Genomic DNA, 23,192 nt, shown 5'->3' on the forward strand with positions numbered 1-23,192 from the left:
GCCTGTGGATTTCTGGCATCCATGACTGGCAAAATTTAGACAAAGGATCAAACCAGAATAAAGCAATCTTCAAGGTTTTCTCAGTTAAGATTATGTTTTAAAAGTGGTTGGAATGTGTTTCAAGGATGTAGAGGCCGTTTCAAAACTAATTAGGACCGTCTAGCGTTTAAGCAAGAAACACTTCAAAATTCACCCATTTTATTTCATTACCATTTCAATATGCAGCGGTATACGTGATTTCTTTTAAAAGGACAGAAGACATGAATCCTGAGTTTCTGGTTTGTGCCTAAATTGGAAAAGAGGCAGGGATGCAGCATAACTTTGTGCTCTGCCAACATTTCAAAAGACTGCAGGATGTACCCGGTCATTTTTGGGTGATTGCATGTAAATAAGATGAAAATGACATAATGCCCTCCATTTTCTGTCATTTCCACTTCATTTGCATTATTTCTTGTTCTTGGCATATAAGACTGACATTCACATTTTCTAAGCACTTTGTAGAAAGTGAAAGCTAGCAGTTATACTTGTAGTAGCAGCTTTTATGTAATTTCTCACTTGATATTTTGGAAGGGATTTTCCTGAAGCTGAGTACTTAGTCATTTGCTTTGTCAATTTGCTGTGGGGCAATTTTCTCATCTTTCCCTATCCCACTCACACCTACTGTTTCAAATGGGTCAAGGTAAGTTTCCCACTGGGTAGTCCCTTCTATTTTTGCTTTTCAGCAGTGGCTCAGTTGATAGCATCCTTGCATCTGAGTGAGCAGGTTGTGGGTTTAAGTCCCAGTGCAGGACTTGAGTGCTGAGGTAGCGCTACACTGGAGAAGCTGTCTTTCAGATAAAATGTTAAACTGAGGCCCCATCTTCTGTAAAGTATCTTATGGCATTATTTTGAAGAACGGCAAGGGATTCATCCCCAGCCAATATTTATTCCTCAATATCACAAAAACAGATTATCTGGTCATTGTCACATGCTGTTTGTGGGAGCTTGCTGTGCACAAGTTGGCTGCTATGTTTCCTACATTCACTTCACTTCAAAAGTACTTCATTGGCTGTAAAGCACTTTAGGATGTTCTATTACTTTTTTCTTTTTGCTTGAGGAGGAGGAAGTGCAGGACAAAGGGATGTCAGATAGGTCAGGCTACAAGAGGTGCTGTGCTCAATCACTAGTATCAGCATTTTTATGTCTGCTGCAGACAAGGAAATACCTCACTATCATAGTCAATTAATACATGCCTTGGCATCTGTTAGCAGAGAAATCTGAGTCAGCAGGCTTGCCTATGTAAATATCTGACGATTCATACTGTGAGTATCAGCCCAGTCACAGTATATTGTGCTTTAGTGACACCACATGAAAGAAGACACGCCAGGAACAGCTAGTGGACTCAAATTAGCCCTGTCTTGTTGAGATGCTACCAACAGCAGTTACCATGGGAAGCTGAAGAAAAACAACCTGCACCGTAAGTGTGCCAGATGAAAAATGGTGCCATCTGCTGCAAAAGTTATGGAAGCTGGTACATTTAGTGACTGTAATGGTCAGCTGTAGCATGAAGCTTGGCTCCAACTTTTTGTAAGTATGCTGCAATGGTAACTAACCTATAGAGATGATGTAGAGTGCTGCACAGGGAACCCCTTCTCTCAACCACCTTGCATATTGTACTACTTTTTCAGGTTAGCAGGCTATAACTAGTGGAGTGCACAAAGGATCAGTTCTGGGGCCTCAGCTATTTAAATTTACATCAGTGACTTAGATGAGAAGACCAAATGTAAGGTATTCATATTCACTGATGTTATGAAGCTAGGTGATATTTAAATTGTGAGGAGGAGACAAAGAAGCTGTAGAGGGACATTGGCAAGTTAACTGAGTGGGCACGAATGTGGTAGATGAAATATAATGTGGAGGAAAATGAAGTTACTCACCTTAATATGAAATTTTTAAAATGTGAGAGACAAGGAAATGCTGGCATTCAAGGTGACCTGGGGGTCCTTGACAATATATCACAAAGTTAACATACAAGTACAACAAGCAGATAGGGAAGCAAATTGTATGTTATTACAAAGGATGGAGTATAAACATAAAGAAATCTTACTGCAGTTATGTAGGGGCTTGGGGAGACCAAATCTGGAGGGCTGAGCACAGTTTTGGTCTCCTTACCCAAGGAAGGATAGAGGGAATGCAACACAAGGGACATGGGAATAGGCAGATGCAGTAAGTGGAGTTGAAATAGAAGAAAATCGTCTTATTGAGTATCAGAGCAGGCTCAAAGAGTTATATGGCTTACTCCAGTTCCTATTTCTTACATTAACCTTGGATTCCACAGCCCTCTAAACAGTGAGTCAGGTGTTGGGCTGCTGTTTTATGCCTGAAAACCCACATCTACATCATCATTCTTGTCTATTAATGTCCCGCTTCTTCAGCGTGGCAAACTTTGCTCGTAGATTCCGATGCATTTTGAGCTGTTCCAGGATTTGTAGGATGTATGTCCACACATTGCGACACTATTCTGCTGCTATTGTTAGAACACAGGTGGCGAAGAATTGAACACTGGGGCAAGTTCTTATACACTTAGAAGGTTTTATTTACAAACGCACACATTACATAATGTGCACATCCAATTCAACAAGAACAGTTTCAGCCTGCGCCTATATATATATATATGAGCATAGGTGAGTCTTCAATTAATGCCCATCACTTGAATAAAATTTAACCTAATTGATATACAGTTAACAACCATTGCTAGTGCTGCACCTAAATATGTACTTAGAATTATGCACAATTGTTTTGAGAACAGCTAGGCTCAGAATAATTGGGACAGAAAACCAAATTCCACTTGTGCATTTCTAACCATTCAAGTATAAACTGTATGCATTCTTTTGTAGCACAGCATACTTCCTCTTAAGATTAAATAGGTCGATATATTTCACGATGGGGTTAGATTGTACAGGGCTCATTTTATGCTTTGTTTTTAAATGTCTTATCTTCCTTTTACCCCCATCCTCTTCCAAACCACATCGCTTTTGTTTATCAATGACACAACAGCATGTGTCCTTTAGAGAGCTTCTGTCTTCATTATAAGAAAGCAACCTCACAAAAATGAGAGAAAGTTTATAAACATCAGCCTGTCAAAATGAGCAACGTTTTCATCTTTTGACCAATTTTTGCGAATAAGATTATATGATGTGCTGTTTTAATATCTGCATAGTCTGTTTCCATTCAGTGACCCTGTGTTAATCCTTGATTCTATGTCCATGTCAAGTTGGCACTGTCTTCATGTGATTAAACTCCGCCAGGACTGAGATGAGAAGGGAAAGAGAGTACAAATCTAGAGCAAATCAGTAGATAAAGCTAGACGGTACAAAAATAATAAAAGGGCAAAGCTAAGGCTCTGTATCTAAATGCACGTAGCATTTGGAACAAAACAGATGAACTGATAGCACGGAACAAAACAGTTGAACTAATAGAAATAAATAAGTACGATCTGATAGCAATTGCAGAGACATGGCTACAGCATGATAGAGATTGGGACCTGAATATTGGAGGCAATGTGACATTTAGGAAGGACAGGAAGTTAGGGAAAAGATGGAGGGGTGGCTCTGTTAATTAATTATGGTGTTAGCACATTAGAGAGGGATGACCTAAGTTCAGGATCCCCAGATATAGAAACAGTTTGGGTTGAAATGAGGAATGATAAAGGCAAGAAGCCACTTGTGGAAGTGGTGTCCTGGCCCCGTAATTGCAACTACACAGTAGGACAGAGTATAAAAGAAGAGATAATCGGAGCTTGCCAGAAAGATACAGCAGTAAATATGGGGGATTTTAATTTACATATAGATTGGAATAATCAGATGGGCAAAGGCTGCACAGATGAGTTTATAGAATGCTTTCAGGATAGTTTCTTAGAACAGCACATTCTGGAATCAACCAGTGAACAGGCTATACTAGACCTGTTATTGAGCAACGAGATAGGATTAATTGATAATCTCCTGATGAAAGCATCCCTAGCAGTAAGCATAATATGATTGAATTTACATTCATTTTGAGGGAGAAATGATTGTGTCCAAGACTAGTATTTTAAACTTAAAAAAGGGAAATTATGAGGGCCTGAAAGCAGGGCTAGCTAAAGTGAACTGGCAAATGAAGTTAAGGATATGTCAATAGAAGTCAAGGACAGACATTTAAAGGGATATTTCAAAATACACAGAATAGATACGTTCCAATGAGAAAGAAAAATTCCGAGGGATGGGCCCATTATCAGTGGTTAACTCATAAAGTTAAAGACAGTATCAAACTTAAAGAAAAAGCATCAAACTTAAAGAAAAAGCATATAATTACACAAAGACATGTTGCAGGTCAGAAGATTGGAAAGAATATAAAGAACAAAAAATGACAAAGATTAATAAGGAGGGAAAAATTAAGAGTATGAGAGAAAGCTAGTTAGTAATATAAAGACAGATAATAAGAGTTTCTATAGATATTTAAAAAGAAAAGAGTTAACAAAGTGAGCATTGGCCCTATGGAGTGCGTCTGAGGAATTGATGATGAAAAGTAGGGAGATAGCGGATGAATTAAGCAGGTATTTTGCTTCAGTCTTCACTATAGAGGACACAAGTAACATCCCAGAAATAACTATAAATCAGGAAATGGAAGGAAGGGAGGAATCGTGAAAATTACAATCACCAGGCAAGTGGTATTGAGCAAATTGTTGGGGCTGCAGGGCTGACAAATCCCCAGGTCTGCATGGACTTCACCCTAAGGTCTTAAAAGAAGTGGCTAATGAGATGAACTGTTTTTAATTTTCCAAAATTCCTTAGATTTGTGGAAGGTTCCATTAGATTGGAAAATAGCAAATGTAACTCCTTTATTCAAAAAGGAAGGGAGACGGAAAACAGGAAACTATAAGCCAGTTAGCCTAATATCTGTAATAGGGGAAATGTTAGAAACCATTATTAAAGATGTTATAGCAGGGCACATAGAAATATTCAAGGCTATCAGACAGAGTCAACATGGTTTTCTGAAAGGGGAGATCTATAGCATCTGGTTGAGATGGCATCTGTTACTTGATTTCGGAGTGTGGTGTGTCTGACCACAGGGTGTCTATTGGTTTACATGGACTGTGTACTTACTGTGGACATTAAAGTATAAGCTACTTGTTTAACTTTTATTATCCTTACAAATCTGTGTATATATATATTTGCAAAGGTAGTTATGGGTGAAAGCGTTTTGTAATGTGGTACATCTTTTCTTGTTTAATAAATGTTTTATATTTTGTTAGAAGTTCATCAACTGATTCCTGTAACTCTGTTCAGTAGCTCTCCATGTATCTGAACAAATAAATTAAAATTTAGGATCTATCAAGCTGGGCTCCACTGTGGGATCAGGCTTGTCCAGGGGTAACCTCAGCTGCAGGTCATAAAACAGTATGTGGAGAGAGGCAGTGGTGAATTGTGGCTCACCTGTACCCAGCCAGAGTAGCACCCAGTTAAGATCTGGGTTTCTGAGCAACTGAAACCTGCTTTATACTTACCCTGAAAATAATGAAACACCCTGTATTAACAATTGTCCCCTAATTGTGGTATCGACTGCAAAGCATCACATGGATGCTGAGGTGTTTGATCCTTGGATAAAATTAGAAAATAACGCTTTCATCAGGCATATCAAGCTATGCTGGTGCTCAGATTCTCTAGGTCTCTATCATCTGTTGATGAATTAGCTGCAAGTAAATTAGTTAGTGCCTAGAACAAAGCCCCTGTCATCTGACTCATGTCCAGGTCAATCAAATAGAGTGAAATTCAAGGACACTTTGGAGCCAGTTTTCTTCAGTGCACTGGGGATGCTTATTTCTTGGGTCAGGATTAATTTAGGATAGCATTGCATCCTAACCTAATCTTCCCTTCATCGGGCATCTATACATGTTTGCTTCCAGTGGGGCCATTGGATAGTGGATAGCTAACTTCAATAAACACATTGAGCAAAATAAAAGCAAAATACTGCGGATGCTGGAAATCTAGAACTAGAACAAAAACAAAAATACCTGGGAAAACACAGCAGGTCTGACAGCGTCTGCAGAGAGAGATACAGTTGATGTTTCAAGTCCGTATGACCCTTCAACTGAACTAAAAAATATAGAAATGAGATTAAATATAAGCTGGTAGACGGGGATCGAAATAAATTTAAAAATAGGTGGGAAAAGAAAAATATATTTGTTAAAAAAATTATACATTATTGGGAAAAGGGGGTGGGGATGGAGATATGGTAAAATCACATTTGCAAACTTTTAATCTGCAAGTTAAAAATGTTTAAGAAAACAGTTTGCTTTGACCCTAGAATGGTTACAGCACAGAAGGAAGCCATTCATCCTATCGTGCCTGTGCTAGCTCTCTGCAAGAGCAACTCAGCTATTCTCACTCCTCCACCCCGAGTCCTCCACCGCTGCCTTTTTCCCTTAGCGTTGCAACTTTTTTTTCTGTTCAGATAATTAATTATTTTAAAACAACCATTTGAATTGCTGTTGTATGTGTAAACCCCATTCTGCTTAAAGCAGAAATTAAAAGGAGCTCTGCATGTGTGATCCATTCAGTGGGGTGGATAAACTAAGATGTACAAGTGGAATTTCTTTTAAATTTGTTAAACAAAATTTTGCTTTACAGATGATGTGCTGAGTAAAGATGCTGGAGAATGTGTAATCTGTTTGGAAGAACTTCTGCAAGGGGACACAATAGCTCGACTTCCTTGTCTTTGTATCTACCATAAAAGGTAAGTAGGCACTGAAAAGAAATATGCATGCAAAGTACTTCATTGTTTAGACTTTGAAAAATTTCTTTTTTTAAGTTCTATTCTACACCTTTGCACTGCCAAATAATTGTACCTTGTTGAATGGATAAAATGAAGATAAAGCACTCCACACGCTCTCTCATAGAATATTCTTTCTCAAGATTTTCAGCAAAGGCAATTGATTCTTTTGTTTATAACTGCAATGTTGAACTTCAGTATTGGGGGCTCTACTTCTTGTGAAGCACATAATCAGAAACCAGGGTGAAAGGCAGGTGAGTATGAGAAGTAGGTTCTGATTATTGATCACTGTTAAGATGTGATGATTTTCCAACCAAATCCTATTAGGCCAGCAGATTTATTTTTATCATCTTTTGATGTGGAAACACATGTTTACGAGCTAAAAGACTTTTTTGTTGTGGTTCAAGATGAAAATGCTTTTTGATGCCTTTAGCAGAATCTGTTTGTGAAGCTACTGGTTCCTCCTTATCTGGGCATAGGCTAGTTGACACAACGGAGCTATGATTAAGCTACAAATTTAATTCTGATTAAGTTATAAATTTACCTAACTCCCAACCAAACCAGAGCAATCAGTCATGTTTGAGTATAAGACAATATGATTTTAGTATTTTAGACTGTGTTTGGGTCTATTTGGTCACTGTCTCTTTATGTAGCTAGGCTATCTAACATAGAAATAAAAATAGATATTCAGTTTATTGACTCCAGCACTAGCCCATATATGGAACATTGCAGTGTCACCTGAGCTGTTAACATACTGGCTAATAGGAAATATAATGATCATATATCATATATATTTAACTTGATGGTTTTTAATCCTGCTTTCTTGTTTCTGAAAGTAAATCTTGAAGTTGATTTTTTTCTACTTTTTTGTGGACAAATTTAGGGATGGCATTGCTTTGAAATTTTGTACTTTGTCAATATGAAGCATTTTCAAGTCACATATGGCACCTTTATACCATTAATGATGGAATTTAATTTCTTTGAAAAATTGATTATTTAAATATAAATTTTCATTTATATGTTATTAATTTATATAAAATATGAGGTCTGAAGATCAGCCGTGATCCCATTAAATGGCGGAGCAGGCTGAAAGTGCTAACTAGTCCACTCCTATTCCCGTTTCGTATGTTCTTTTTCGAAGAGTATTTCGGGCATTCCAAATCCACATCACGCAAATGTTCTCTGGGGTGTTTTTATCTTGGGCAAAAGTGAAAAACTGGCGCTAGTGAATCAGCAATTCATTCAATCTTCACTGTTTTCATTTCTATTCATGTCAATGAAGCAATTCACAAAAAATGTATATACTGTCAAAGCCATTTAAAAAAGAAAAATCCCAATTTCAGTACCAAAGATGATCCTGGGATGCAATTCATAACTTAATCTCGGTTCTGTTATGTCAACTAACCCATGGAATATATATCAATATAATAATAAAAACCAATAGGATGTTCTTTACCTCCTATGAAAGCAAAACACCTTACTAGTGCGATCCATTCCATTTCCTAGCCAACCATCCTTTTGCCTGCTAAAGTCCAAATTCTAAATGTGGCAAATTGTTTAAGCCTAGTTTTATGCAATTGACTCGCACCCATTATGAAATAACTTGAGATTAGCAAAGCTCAATCAGTTAGAAATTTAGACAACAGAGAATGGTGTCTTTACCAGGAGTCTGGACTAAATTCAGACCTAGATCCCTGAGGATACTTTCTTGCAAATGGTACCCATAAGTTGAGGTTTTTGAGCTTTAATGCCTAGTTTACAATTATAAACAGAAGCTGAATTGCTGAAAAAGTAGAAGTTGATTCCTGTTTGCATCTCAGGAAGAAAATCGAATTATAAAATTTTAAAATAGTCCAAACTGGCTTTAATTATGCCCTTCCATCTGGCCTTTGCACTTTTTGACTAATGGAATTATCTTGTCTTGAAATTGTAAAATGGAATTCATAAAATCTGTAGGAAAATGTTTTGAACATTTATTTATTTAAACATGTGCTTTCAAGCTACACAGGCTGTAGTTGGCACATGCACAACCGTTTTTTTTTATGTAGAGTAATTTGTTTGCAATCCAATTCAGTTAAAACTAAGTTAAGGGAAAGTGGTATATGCTTTGGAATGTGAGAACATGGTAGTGCAAAGTGATGAATTTGCACTTAGATTCCAAGCAGTATTAAGTTATAGATTTCAGCCACACCACAGTGGAGCAAGGGTCCTCAAGAGGGACATAGGTCATTGAAGATGGTAGGTCACGTTGAAAGAGCAATTAATAAAGCATATAGTATCTTGTACTCAATGGCCCTATTAATAAAGCCTAAGAGTAAGGAGGTCTTGGTGAACTTGTATAAGACACTAGTTAGGCCTCATCTGGGGTACTGGGTGCCATACTTGAGGAAGGATGTGAAGGCATTGGAGAGAGAATACAGAGGAGATTCACAAGAATGATTCTAGGGATAAAGAACTGTAGCTATTAAGGTAGAGGTTGGAACTGTTTTCTTTGGAGAAAAGGAGGCTGAGAGGAGACTTGCTGGAGGTATTCAAAATCCTATGGGGTATGGACAGGGTAAATAGTGAGAAACTGTTCTCACTCAAAAGAGCATCGAAAACTAGAGGGTACAGATTCAAAATAATTGTCTAAAGGAGTAAATATGATGTGGGCACCCCAGAGGGTGGTTGGAGTCTGGAACGAACTTCCTGAAAGGGTGGTGGAGGCAGGTTCGATCGAGGTATTCAAAAGGGAATTGGATTGTTACCTGAAAAGAAAAAACGTGGCAAGGTTACAGGGATAAGGCAGGGGAGTGGGAAGAGGTGGAATGCTCTTTCAGAGAGCCTATGCAGATTCAATGAGCTGAACAGTCTCCTTCTGCTGTAAAGAATCAGAGATTCTGTGAAATTCTCACTGTGAAGGAGGTTGGCCACAGTTAGAAATATCCCAAGGAAAAAAGCAGCGGAGAAGAGCGGAGAGTTGAAAGCTAAGAATTCTTACCCTGACCAAAAAATCTAAAAGTAAAAGGGAAGGGCAAAGGGTTTTATACCAAGGATTTTCCCTTTTTTTTTATTGAATCACATCACTTGCGTGTAAGTCGTTATTTTTGTTTTATTGACGTACTTTGTCTCGGACATCCGTATTTTCAGGGTTGCCTTAAATCCTGAACAGATCTTGTGATGTATGCTATAGCAGTGGAATTTGTGCATTTGATTCAGCTGGTAAAGCTTTTGCCAGCTCAAGTCTTCCCAGACCAGGCTTCTGATTAATCTGAAGCAGTTTTATTTGAGTGGTCCGAGATTCTCCAGGAGGCACTATGCGGTAGTAGACCAGTTCTTGTTAGGAGCAGCAATGGCCTAAAGCAAAATAATACAAATGATGGAATTCCTGAAATCAAAACAGAAAATGCTCTAAGCCCTCAGCAGGCCAAGCAGCTTCTGTGCAGAAACAGAGTTAAATTTTCAGGTTGGTAACCTTTTATCAGAATAGCTGCTTTCCTGAACAAGGAAAATATACTAATTTATGCAATGCATACAGGTAGGAGGCAATCTGTAAAATGTTGAAAAATAAAACAAACGGCGGAACTACTTGGAAAGTCCCTACTTTCCAATATCTCGGCTTTTCTCATCCTTTTTAAAGAAAGGCTAAGAAGCTGATGGTCGTTATACTTTGTTTACCCCAATAAGAAGTGTTGCTTCTGAATCTTCAGTTCTACATCCCAGTTGTGAATCAACAGATGGATAAATAGGGTTTGATAGTCCCTGACTTGTGTTAACAGTAAAAGATGCAAAAAAAAAATCAGAAATTGTGCAAAAGACTATTGAGTGAGAAACTTCAAATAATTAATATTTGTAAACAAAAAGTACTGAATAAATAAATGAGACTAAAAGCCAACAAATCCCCTGGACCTGATGACTTACTGACTAGGGTCCTTAATGACGTGACTACAGAGATAGAAGATGCATTGCTTTTGATTTTCCAGAATTGCCTGGATTCTAAAACAGTTCCCATCAATTGAAAGGTAAAGATGGTCCCCTGTTGCTTAAGAAAGGAGAGAGAGAAAATAGGGTATGTTGGCCAGTAAGCCTGATGTCTGAAGTAGTGAAAGTGCCAGAATCTATTGTACGGGATATGGTAACAGGGTACTTAGGAAATCACAGTATGACTGGGCAGAACCAACAGGCTTTTATGAAAGAGAAATCATGTTTGACAAATCTGTTCGAGTGTTTTAAGGACATCACTAGCAGGGTAGGTAAGAGGGAACCAATAGGCGTAGTATATTTGGATTCTTAGAATGCATTCGATAAGTTGCCACACAAGTGGTTGTTAGAAAAAATTAGGACTTATGGGATTAGGGATAATAAATTATCATGGATTGAGGATTGGGTTACGAACAGAAAAGAGTTGCAATAAATGGATCATTTTCAGGATGATAGAGGTTAACTAATGGAGTGACACAAGTGCTTGGGCCTCAGTTATTTACAGGCTATATCAATTACTCAGATGAGGGGGGAGCGTGTAATGGATCCAAGTTTGCTGATGACACAAAGGTAGGTGAGAAACTAAGCTGTGAGGAAGACACAAAGCTGCAAAGGGATATAGATGAGTTAATTGATTGGGCAAGTAGGTGGCAGACAGCGTATGATGTAAGAAAGTGTGAAATTATCCACTTTGATAATGTAAAAGCCAAAAAACTATGTAAAGAAGAGACTAATAAATTTTGATTTGAGGTCCTTGTACATGAACCACAGAAAGTTAACATGTAGTTGCAGCAAGCAATTAGGAAGGCAGATGTCATATTAGTCTTCATTGCAAGGAAGTTGGAGTGTATAAGTAAGCAAGTCTTGCTTCAATTTTTAGGGCTATGGTGAGACCACACCTGGAGTACTGTGTACAGATTTGGCCTCCTTAGCTAAGAAACCATACACTTGCCTTAGAGAAAGTGCAACAAAGGCTCGCTAGATTGACTCCTAGGATGAAAGCATTACCTTATGAGGACTGAGCAAGTATAATGGGCTTATATATTTTCTGAAGTTTAGAAGAATGAGAGGTCATCTCATTGAAACGTATAAAATTCTTAGAGGAGTTGACGGGAGATGCTGAGAGGCTGTTTCCCCTGGCTGTAAAGTCTAGCTTTAAGGGTCATAGCCTCAGAATAAGGAGTCAGCCATTTAGGACTGAAATGAGAAGAAATTTCTTCACTCGAGGTTTGTGGATCTTTGGAATTCTCCACCCCATAGGGCTACAGAATTGAGTATATTCTAGACCAAGGTTGCTAGATTTTTGGGTACCAAGGGAACAAAGAGAAATAGGGATAGGACAGGAAAGTGAAGTTGAGGTAGAAGTTCAGCCCTTGATCTTATTGGAGGAATGGCAGAGCAGGCTCAAGGGGTCATGTAGCTGTCCGCTTTTATTTTTTTTAATTTCTTTGTTAAATATTAGGGGAGAACAGTTGAGGCAGTCAACTGACAAGCTGTGGAGCTAGTCATTTTTACCAAGCGTTTCCTCCTTGTCCCTGGGTTGATTGTATAAAAGAGGCATTTGCCATGTTAAATCATAGGCATAACTGTGGATGGACTGCAGTCCAGCAAATTGCCAGAAACGGCCCATTCAAATCTTAGCCTGTGTTAATATAGCAGGAGAAGAAAGTAGATTCTCCCAAGTTAGCCATTGACATGAACAAAACAGCAAAGTCCAGCCATAAAACGTGCTACGAATGAAATTGGACACCAGAAGAAGTGAGGGAGGCATCTTGGTTGGTAGAACATAGACAATATAAAATGAGGGGTGAAATTTTGAAGGGGGTACAGGAGCAGAAAGACCTAGGAACTATGTGCATAGATCATTGAGGGTGACAGGACAGGTGGAGAGCAGTTAATAAAGCATATAGTATCTTGTACTCTATGCCCCTATTAATTAAGCCCAAGAGCAAGGAAGTTATGCTGAATTTGTATAAGACACTCATTAGACCTCAGCTGGAGTATTGTGTATAGTTCTGGGCACCACACCATAGGAAGGATGTGAACACATTAGAGTTCAGAAGAGGTTTACAAGAATGGTTCCAGGGATGAGAAACTTCAGCTATGAGAATAGATTGGATAGTTTGGGACTGTTCTCCTTGGAGAGAAGACAGCCAAGAGGAGATTTGATGGAGATGTTCAAAATCATGAGGGAGGCTGGGCCAAGTAGATCAGGAGAAGCCATTCCTGCTCGTAAAAGGATTAAGAATGAGAGGGCACAGATTTAAAATGATTTGCAAAGGAAGCAAATGTCACGTGAGAAAAACTTTTTCACACAACGAACGGTTCGGGTCTGGAATGCACTGCCTGGAAGTGTGGTGGAGGCAGGTTCTATCGAGGCATTCAAGAGGACATTAGAAGACTATTTGAGTAGAAACAATGTGCAGGGGCGCAGGGAAAAGGTAGGGCAATGGCTCTAGATCATAATACTCATTTGGAGAACTGGCGTAGACACAGTGGACCAAATGGCCTTATTCTGTGCTATTAAAATTCTGTGATTCTATGAAAAGGCGATCAAAATGATGGCAAGAGATGAATAAAGCAAGTGCACTTGGGGGTGAACCTGCATAGTTCTGTGTATCTGTCTCTAAAATACTTCAATGTTACATCTGGTGAGATGATTGGGAGGAACTTAAACATAAGACAAAGCAGCTTAAAACACTTGTACAATGTAAATGAAGTCAGACCTTTGTTGATTTCCTGTCCACTGTGATTTGTGGCGCATTCACTTTTCCATTTCTAGTTATGACACTATATCAGATTATAATAAAATTATACTTTGTGGTTTGATGAACACAGTCAAAGAAATATTATTTTACAATATGGCTTTGAATTTTCAGTGCAGATACAAGAGGGAGCTGTATGCTGTTACATTGTGTAAGCGGGATTTCCTTATCCATGAAAATAGCAAGCCCGCTTTGTTGTTGTTCTATTCTCTTATTTCATTTGACACGAGACCCGGAATTTTGGATTTATCACTCCGTAACCTTGACCCAGTAACATTTCTAGGGGTCGATCCATTTCATGTTCCTAAAGTCTCTTTGAGGCAGACATAGTCTCAAGATTGATCCTTGCTTACTCCTGATTGATGACGCATTTGAAACTATACCAAACTGTCCAACTCCTTGTAACTAAACTTCAATCATTTTCACTTGGCTTCACCTCAAATCTGGTTGAAGTTTTGTTAAGCTGGTAAACTTAAATGGGTTAGAACAAACTACAAATGTACCTAAATCTTGCAGTCTGTCTGGTATTGGTAAGATCAAGATGCACTTCAAAATAGCACCCAATATATATAAAAAATATGGTTACAGAAAGTGTTAATCACCAAGTCTTGAGTTTCAAAACATGTTTGACATGTCAAATTCCAGGAGAGGGAAAAATGCATTCAAGATTACTCACGTGGCTAGATAAGAGCACAGAATTACCGTGCAGTTTTAAAAAGTTCTTGGCAAAATTTGGCTCCATAGTGCTGCTGGTGTGGCACTACATAAGTTTGAAACTTCAAAAATATCAGCTGCAATGCTTTTTGCCACTTCTAGCATGTCCTGACTGTAGGGGCACTAGTGCGGGCATGCCATGTTTGTACTGAAAGCAAGAAGAATGAGTGAATCGTGACATGAAATAGCTGAGTCCTTTACAATGGAACTCATCTGCAACCTCGCCCTTGGGGAGCTGGCACATGTGCTATTCTTTCACCTTGGCCAGTTAAGCCCAGTTGCTCATCACATGCTGATTCCAATTCTACACTGTCCTCTAAAGTTTGTGCCAGTAACTGAGCTGATGACTGCGAGTGTCAGATTAACTGATGGTGCATCTTCATCAGCAGTCTTACCCTTCGTGGTGAGGCTGCACTGTCTGTCCAGGCAGAAAGTCTAGCTGAAAGCGAAAATGCAGGAGGAGAGTGTTGTGGTCAGGGAAATGAGGGGTGAGCTGGAACGCAGTAAGTCCATGGCCACACCATCTGCAGCCAGATAATAGTGTGGAGGGCTAAGTGAGATTTGAGGAGGAGCATAAGGCAGGAACATACCATCATCCTGAATGTTCTTGATGGCATCAGATGCAACAGTCTCAATCACAGGTGGAGCCATGGTGTGGGTTTTCTTGGGCTTCCTGTGGTTCTGTCTGGCCTTGACCTGCAAAAGAAAGGGAAGAATGCCATCGAGTGTGTTGCAGTGTGTTTGGGTGATATGCCTGCCGTAGCTGAATTGCTGGAAATAGGTGGACGCTGCAAGAGGTGGGTCTGAGGTTAGCAGAATTGTTAAGTCTGTGAGGTGGAGCATCTGAAAGTTGGGCTTGATTCCTTTTTGCTGTTGGCTAAGTGGTGGGCTGTGATACATTGATCAGTGTGAGAGATTGGTGCCCACACCAGTGTATAGCAGATAGGAGATGCACTCACTAACTCACACCACCTGTGTGAAGTCACTGGACTTTTTTATGGCACTGCAGCCAGGTCAATTTGCCCAATATCAGTCCTAATCAAATTATTCCCCCGTTATCATTTTGAATGTGACATTCATGTAGCAGAGTAGCTAAAGTATAATTGATTCATTATGATTCTTATTTGCATTTCTGCATCCTGGTTTGCGAATATTTTACCTCTTTCTCCATTCCTCCCTCTCACTCGCCCTCTCCCACCTATTAATTTTAAACATACAGCAGTGCCGTCATATTAGTTAATCCTCTCATGTGAATGTCATGACACATTAAGAAGACTGAGTTCACTGACAGCACCTACACTGAGAAGCTGCTGTTGCTGATATGAAAATGGGACAAAAAAAATCAGATAAACCTCACTGCAAAATTGGAGCTATGTTATGAACAATGGGTAACAGAATAATTTCAAGCTTGCAAGTTAATCAGTGTTCAGGAAGTTAAAGTTACTCAAGCTTTGCTGCCATGGGTTCATGTCCTCCAAATCCCTTAATTAGATTATTGCCTTCTAATCACTGCTAGACAACTCTTTATGTACATATCAGCTAAATCTCAGATTTATAATGAAGTAGAATTGTATATATTAGCAGCACCCAATTAATTTGCTTCGGAGGAAGCGAGCAATTGATGGTGATGATTAGAACAATTGATGTTGCAATTCTATCAATAATTTGCCAAACAAAGTGCACAGTTTCGAAACAAAAATTATACTATCTTATCTGGATGGAAGCAGAAGGGGTTGGAATAGTGAACCAATTCCTCATTTAAACGTGAAATTTTTCAAGAAACTTTAATAAGGACACCATTTAAATTTGGAAGATTATTTTTTAAAAGTTTTTTAAAAAATGTGATTCATACAGTATAATTTGCTTTAATTAATAATTTAACAAAAATCCTACAAATGAATGTCATCCTGTGTTTATGTCGCATATTTAACATTGAAAAATATCTCAAGTGCTTCACAAGAGCACATCCAAACCCAGCACCAGTTCACCTTGAAGACCTATGACCATTGCCAATAGACAGATCATAATTAAAATTTTCCTTAAGCTTTTCTTCCACTTTTGTGGTGTATGGGCCTTTAATTCACCTCATTATTGCTGTGCAGAAGCATCTGAAGTGTCTGCTGTAGGGGACTTTAAGCATGTGGTCACTGCACCTACTGTACAGATTGAAATAGCTACTTTAATAGTTTCCAAGGCCTGTATACTGGAGATGTTAGGTCAGGTGATCTTCAGCTTGGTCAAAGAGGCAAGTCTTAAACATAGTCTTAAAGAAGGAAACCGGCGGCGGAGTTTAAATGAAATCCCAGCTCTTTGGTTGTGGCACTAAACTTTCTACCTTATCAATTAAGACTAGTTTATAGTGAATGGAATGCATAGTCATTAACTGTTGTGAAACAGTCATTACTGTCTCCTTTTTGTCAGATGAAGCATTAATAAAACAAGGGACCTCTTTTTTTTAAAATCACTGTATCCTGCTCCCTCAAATTATAAAAAATTGCAAACAAAAACAAAAATTGCTGGAAAAACTCAGCAGGCCTGACAGCATCTGTGGAGAGAAAGACAGAGTTAATGTTTTGAGTCCAGAGGCTGCATCTTCTGGTCGGTGAGCTGGGGGGTGGGGCCCACTCGCCCACATGTAAAATGACGTGGAGTGACGTCGGGCGGGCGTCCCAGTGTCACCAGCGTCATTTACGTTTTCAGGTCGGCAGCCACTTAAGGCCATTAATTAAGTAATTGAATCAATCAATGGAAGGTTGTCGGGCAGGCTGGGAGAGGTGGGAAGAGGTTTCATGAGGGTATTAAAATTTGTATTAAACGTCTAAATAAAAGAAATTGACATGCCCTAGCTCGTGACAGTGGCATATGAGGGGACATGTCAGTAATTTTTTTTCTAATCTTTATTCAGTGTTTCAAACCTGAGCTGATCTCCCTAAGGCAGCACTTTGCCCGCCCGCTCCCGCACATCTCTCCCTATCCCCGACAGGGGGGAAATGTTGCCCCAGATGACTCTTCAATTCTGAAGAAGAGTCATCTGGACTGGAAACGTTAACTCTGTCTTTCTCTCCACAAATGCTGACAGACCTGAGTTTTTCTAGCAATTTTTGTTTTTGTTTCAGATTTCCAGCATCCATAGTATTTTGCTTTTATGTAAAAAATGCAAGCCTTCAGGAGCACTATTTTCTATGCTGTTGTGAAAATGAGCAGGCACTTTTATATTGAGTGTGCCAAATAGGTTGTATCAGGTTGGATAACCTCTGAAGACCTGATGAGATCACGAAACCTGTATTTGTGTTTCCTCTTAAGATTTTTCTCCAAGCAGTAGTAACATTAATCATGAAAAAAGAGCCTTATGTGTAGAAATCGCTGTTCATTGAGGACATGTACATTAAATATAAAAGTGCCTAAAGTGGTTCCCTACAAAGTCCTTCCATTCTTTGTTATAAATATTGATGCAGCTTGGTTTTAATGATGTGCCAAAGAGCTACCTTGAAAAGCAATTAGAAATATACAGACCGTGAAAACTATTAAAGTAGCCAGTTCATTCTCTACAGTATGTGCAGTGACCCCATGCCTAAAGTCCCCTACAGCAGACCCTTCAGGTGCTTCTGCACAGCAATAATGAGGTGAATTAGAGGCCCAATACACCACAAAAATGGAACAAAAGCTTACGGAAAATTTTAATTATCATCTGCCCATTGGCTATGGTCAGAAGTCTTCAAGGTGAACTGGTGCTGGTTTGGATGTGCAGTTAGTGCTGCAGTGTAAATCAGTGGGGACTTTTTCGTGCTTTGTGTGGCTGCTAGAACAGATAGAGGGGAATTGGAGCAAATAGAAACAGGTGTGGAATTTCAGCCTAGTTTATGCTTTTAAGGACTTATCACAGATTATCCTATTCAGCTGTGGTTGAGAATAAGTAAGATAACCAGGAAGAGATCAAGGAAGTATAAAATATATTTTACATTAAACATAAAAATTCAGAGCTGAAGTAGATCCTTTGACCACTTGAGGCTGCTCCACCATTCAGTAAGACATGGTTGATCTACCTCAGTTGCACCTTTCTGCATTATCCCTATATCCCTTCATTCCCTTAGTACCAAAAACCTGTCAATCTCTGGCTTGAATATATTCAATGACTGAGTATCCACAGCTCTCTGGGGTGGATATTTCCAAAGATTCACAACTTCTGAGTGAAGAAACCCCCTCTCCTCATATATAGGATCATGTAAAATTGTATGGAGTTATTTAGAACCAGATAGAGTCAAATAGAATGACAGAGTACATACAGGAGGAGGCCATGTGGCCCATCAAGTCTGCACCGGCTCTTTCATGTTCGTCCCACTCCCTGTGACCATTCTTTCTACATATTCAATTTTTTTCAAGGCTATGTTTAAATCCATATCCTCTGCCCTATCAGGAAGTGCATTCCAAATCCTCACCACTCACGACATTAAAAAAAAGACTGCAAAATTCAGCCCAGTGCTGCCAGTAGTGTCAGTGTATGGTGAATCATTTGAAGTGTAATAATGGAAAAGCCCTTATTCTGATACTATGACCTGTAGTTCTAGACAACCCAGCAGGTGAAGCATCCTCCAAGCATCTATCCAGTCAAGGCCCTTAATCACAGAATTGTTACAGCACAGAAGGAAGCCATTCAGCCCATTCGTGTCTGCATCAGCTCTCCAAATGAGCAATTCCCCGCCTTCTCCACATAACCCCGCACATTCTTCCTTTTCAAGTAATAATCCAATTCCCTCTTGAATGCCTCAATTGAACCTGTCTTCACCACACTCTCAGGCAGCGCATTCCAGATCCTAACCTCTTGATGCGTGAAAAACTTCTTCCACATTTCTCCATTCCTTATTTTCCCAATTACCCTAAACCTGTACCCTCTCGTTCTCAATCCTTCCAATAGTGGAAATAGGTTTTCCCTATCTACTCTGTCCAGCCCCTCATGATTTTGAATACCCTGTCAAACCTCCTTAAGGGCAATTAGGTCAATAAATGCTGGATTTGCTCGCAGTGCCCAGATCCTGAAGAATGATTGATTTTTACACTGCACCAGCATTGTTTACGGTGATAGTCAGGGCAGAATCTTCCAGTCCCACCAGCAACAGGAAGCTTGGCAGGCAGGAGAACTTAATTTGGTGTGAGGCCAAAAATCAGTTCCCAATAGCGGGATGAACTTTAGGAATTAAACTCCCAGGGCTTTAAAGGCGGGTCCAGCTTCCTGATGAGCAATGTCTAGAAGCCCTTTCGGATGCATTAGCAAGTAATCTATATCCCAGCGTACTTAAGGAAGTGGCCCTAGAAATAGTGGATGCACTGGATGGTCATCTTCCGAGATTCCATAGACTCTGGAACAGTTCCTACAGATTGGAAGGTAGCTAATGTAACCCCACTATTTTAAAAAAAGGAGGCAGAGAGAAAACAGGGAATTATAGACCAGTCAGCCTGACGTCGGTAGTGGGGAACATTCTAGAGTCCATTATAAAAGATTTAATAGCTGAGGATGTGGAAAACAGTGGCAGAATCAGACAGAGTCAGCATGGATTTATGAAAGGGAAATCATGCTTGACAAATCTACTGGAATTTTTCGAGGATGTAACTAGTGGAATTGATGAGGGGGAGCCAGTGGATATGGTTTATTTGGGCTTTCGACAAAGATCCACGCAAGAGATTGGCGTGTAAAACTAAAGCGAGTGGGATTGGGGGTAGTGTATTGAGATGGATAGAAAACTAGTTGGCAGACAGGAAACAAAGACTAGGAATAAACAAGCCTTTTTCCAAATGGCAGGCAGTAACTAGTGGGGTACCGCAGGGATTTGTGCTCGGACCCCAGTTATTCACAATATATATTAATGACTTAGATTAGGGAATTAAATGTAATATCTCCAAATTTGCCGATGACACAAAGCTGGGTGGGAGGGTGAACTGTGAGGAGGATGCAGAGATGCTTCAGGGTGATTTGGACAAGCTGAATGAGTGGGCAAATGCATGGCAGATGCAGTATAATGTGGATAAATGTGAAGTTATCCATTTTGGTAGCAAAAACAGGAAGGCAGATTATTATCTGAATGGCTATAAATTGAGAGAGGGGAATGTGCAATGAAACCTGGGTGTCCTTGTACACCAGTCACTGAAGGTAAGCATGCAGGTGCAACAGGCGGAAAAGAAGGCAAATGGTATGTTGGCCTTCATAGCCAGAGGATTCAAGTACAGGCACAGGAATGTCGTGCTGCAATTGTACAGGGCCTTGGTGAGACCACACCTGGAATATTGTGTGCAGTTTTGGTCTCCTTATCTGAGGGAGGATGTACTTGCTATAGAGGGAGTGCAGCGAAGGTAGACCAGACTGATTCTTGGGATGGCAGGACTGACATATGAGGAGAGATTGAGTCAATTAGGATTATATTCGCTGGAGCCACTGTGTGTCCTGTTCTAATAGCCACAGCATGTACATTGTTGGCCCAGTTCAGTTTCTGGTAATTGGTGACACCCAGGGTGTAGCTGGGGGGATTTGGCATTGGTAGTGCAATTGAATATCACGGGGAGGTGGTTTAACTTCTTGTTGATGATCATTGCTCGCCGTTTTTGTGGCACAAATGTTACTTGCCAATTATTAGACCAAACCTGGCTTTTCTCCAGGCCTTGCTTCATGCAGCCATGGACTGATAAAACTGTAGAAAGGTTACGGTGCAGTAATGTGGTTGACTCTTATAAAAATGCCCTCTGAACAAGGACAATTAGGGATGGCCTAGCCAGCTATGTCCACATCCCATGAACAAATTTTTAAAAAGCAGCTCTAGCTAAACCAAAATCAATGGGGATCAAGTAGAAAAACACTCTAATGGTTGCAGTCATACATCGCACAAAGAAAGATAGCCATGGTTGTTGGATGCCAATCACTTCAGCACCAGGACATCACTGCAGGGGAGTTTCAGGGAAGCATCCTAGGCACAGCCATCTTCATCAATGGCCTACCCTCTATCATTAGGTCAGAGGTGGGGATGTCCACTGATGGCTACACAACGTTCATCTACATTCACAATTCCTCAAAAAATGATGACCATAACAAAAAACAATTGTTGATTGTCCTAAAAACCCATCTGGTTCACTAATCAGAAGCAGCACAGGTTAAAAAGTGTACAGCACAGGAATATGGTAGTGTGAAATGGTATATATGTAAATGCAAGGAGCATAGTAAATAAAGCCAATGAACTGAGGGCGCAGAGACACATGGCAACATATCATCGCTATAATGGAAACTTGGCTTAAGGAGGGGCAAAAATGGCAGCTCAACAAACCTGGATATAGAGTTTTCAGGCAGGATAGGAATGAGGATAAAAAAGGTGGGGGTGTAGAATTATTGGTTAAAGAATCAATTGTATCTCTGAGGAGGGATGATATACTAAATGAAACACCAAATGAGGCTGTATGGGTTAAGCTCAGAAATAAAAAAAGGAGCAACCACAATGCTAGGAGTGTACTATAGACCCCCAAATAATGGAAATGTTAGAAGAGCAAATATGTAGGCAGATTTCTGAGTGCAAAAACAGTAGGGCAGCAATGGTTGGGGACTTCAACTACCCCAATACCAGTTGGGATATGAACAGTGTGAAGGGCACAAAGGCCATAAAATTCTTCAACTGCATTGAAGAGAATTTTTTTAGCCAGCACGTAACAAGAGGGGACACAATTCTAGATTTAGTCTTAGGAAATGAAGTTAGGCAAATGGATGAAGTAGCAGTGGGGGACCATTTTGGAGATGGTGACCATAATATAGTTTTACCAAGCTGAGAGGTGAGCTGGTGAGAGTGGACTGAATACAGCTATTACTGTGGGGCCTGAAGTCATAGACCAGGTAAGGACAGCAAATTTGTACCTAAAGGACATTAATGTTTACAACAATTGGTAGTGGTTTCGTGGTTATTCATCATTAGACTTTTAAATTCCAGATTTTTTTTTTAATTCATACGTCACAATCTGCTGTGGTGTGATTTGAACCCAGGCCCCGAGAGCATTACCCTGGGTCTCTGGAATACTGTTTCTAGTTACAATACTGCACCTCCCCGGAATGCTACCTTAATATCAAGAGCAGTCACTCACATTACCTCTGGAATTCAACTATTATGTGCATGGTTGGGTGGAAGGTGTAATGAATCTGGAGCCAAGTGATCTGATTTGCTATCAGCTAGGACTACTAAATTACATAATGACGTGATACAGCTACCTGTAATTAGGGACAACTGCTGAATTCTCTGATGACCAAACTCTCAGACAATATGAACTATAAACAAAAGAATAAGAAAATGGAAAGTATGTGAGTGAAAAATAATAAATGGATTGAGAACGATGGAACAGAACCAGTTTACAGTAAAGAAGAAACCATAATGGGAAGACAAAACAGGAAAATTGAAGGACAGAAGATTAATTTGAGAGATAAATACACTGTTGGTAAGGGAATTTCCAGATGTTTTCTACTTCCCTTTTAAAGTCTGCGTGTGTGTATAGTACAATGAGTCCCTAACACTTTTAGGAAATCTGAGTGATGATATTAAGTGGGGATGGAGGTAATTTTTCATACATAGTGGGCAATCGAGTTACTTTCCATCAAAGTTTAAAGTGACAACTGAGAATAAGTTATTTCTTTCCCATAATGCTCTTATATTCTCTTTTGTTCACCACAGTACAGCCAAAATACTGTGGATCACTGTTGAAGTTGTCAGAAGATGTGTGATATACTGCCATCTGCTGGCATTCTCAGGATAGCAGTTCTAAGAAAAATAGTGTTCTGATCATCTTAAAAGAAAAACACTTGCAGTAATGTGGTTCTTTATATTTCTCAGAATCATCCAACGTGCAGTAAATTACTTTGAAAAAGTTAGGAACATGAACACGCAGGCCATTTTGCTCACACCAATGCCCCATAAATAGTAATGAGATGAATAGCCAGATTTTTTGGCAATG

General features: G+C 39.6%; 1 protein-coding gene across 1 annotated transcript in view; it reads left to right on the plus strand.

Annotated features, from left to right (window-relative positions):
* Positions 1-23,192, plus strand: part of znrf1 (zinc and ring finger 1) — a 310,413-nt gene that overhangs the window by 260,983 nt on the left and 26,238 nt on the right. Inside the window, exon 4 of the mRNA XM_041191669.1 lies at positions 6,645-6,750. Coding sequence (XP_041047603.1) covers positions 6,645-6,750 — 106 coding nt within the window. The remainder of the gene's footprint in view (positions 1-6,644; positions 6,751-23,192) is intronic.

This window comes from Carcharodon carcharias, chromosome 7 (genome assembly GCF_017639515.1).
Source record: "Carcharodon carcharias isolate sCarCar2 chromosome 7, sCarCar2.pri, whole genome shotgun sequence".
Classification (NCBI taxonomy): Eukaryota; Metazoa; Chordata; class Chondrichthyes; order Lamniformes; family Lamnidae; genus Carcharodon; species Carcharodon carcharias.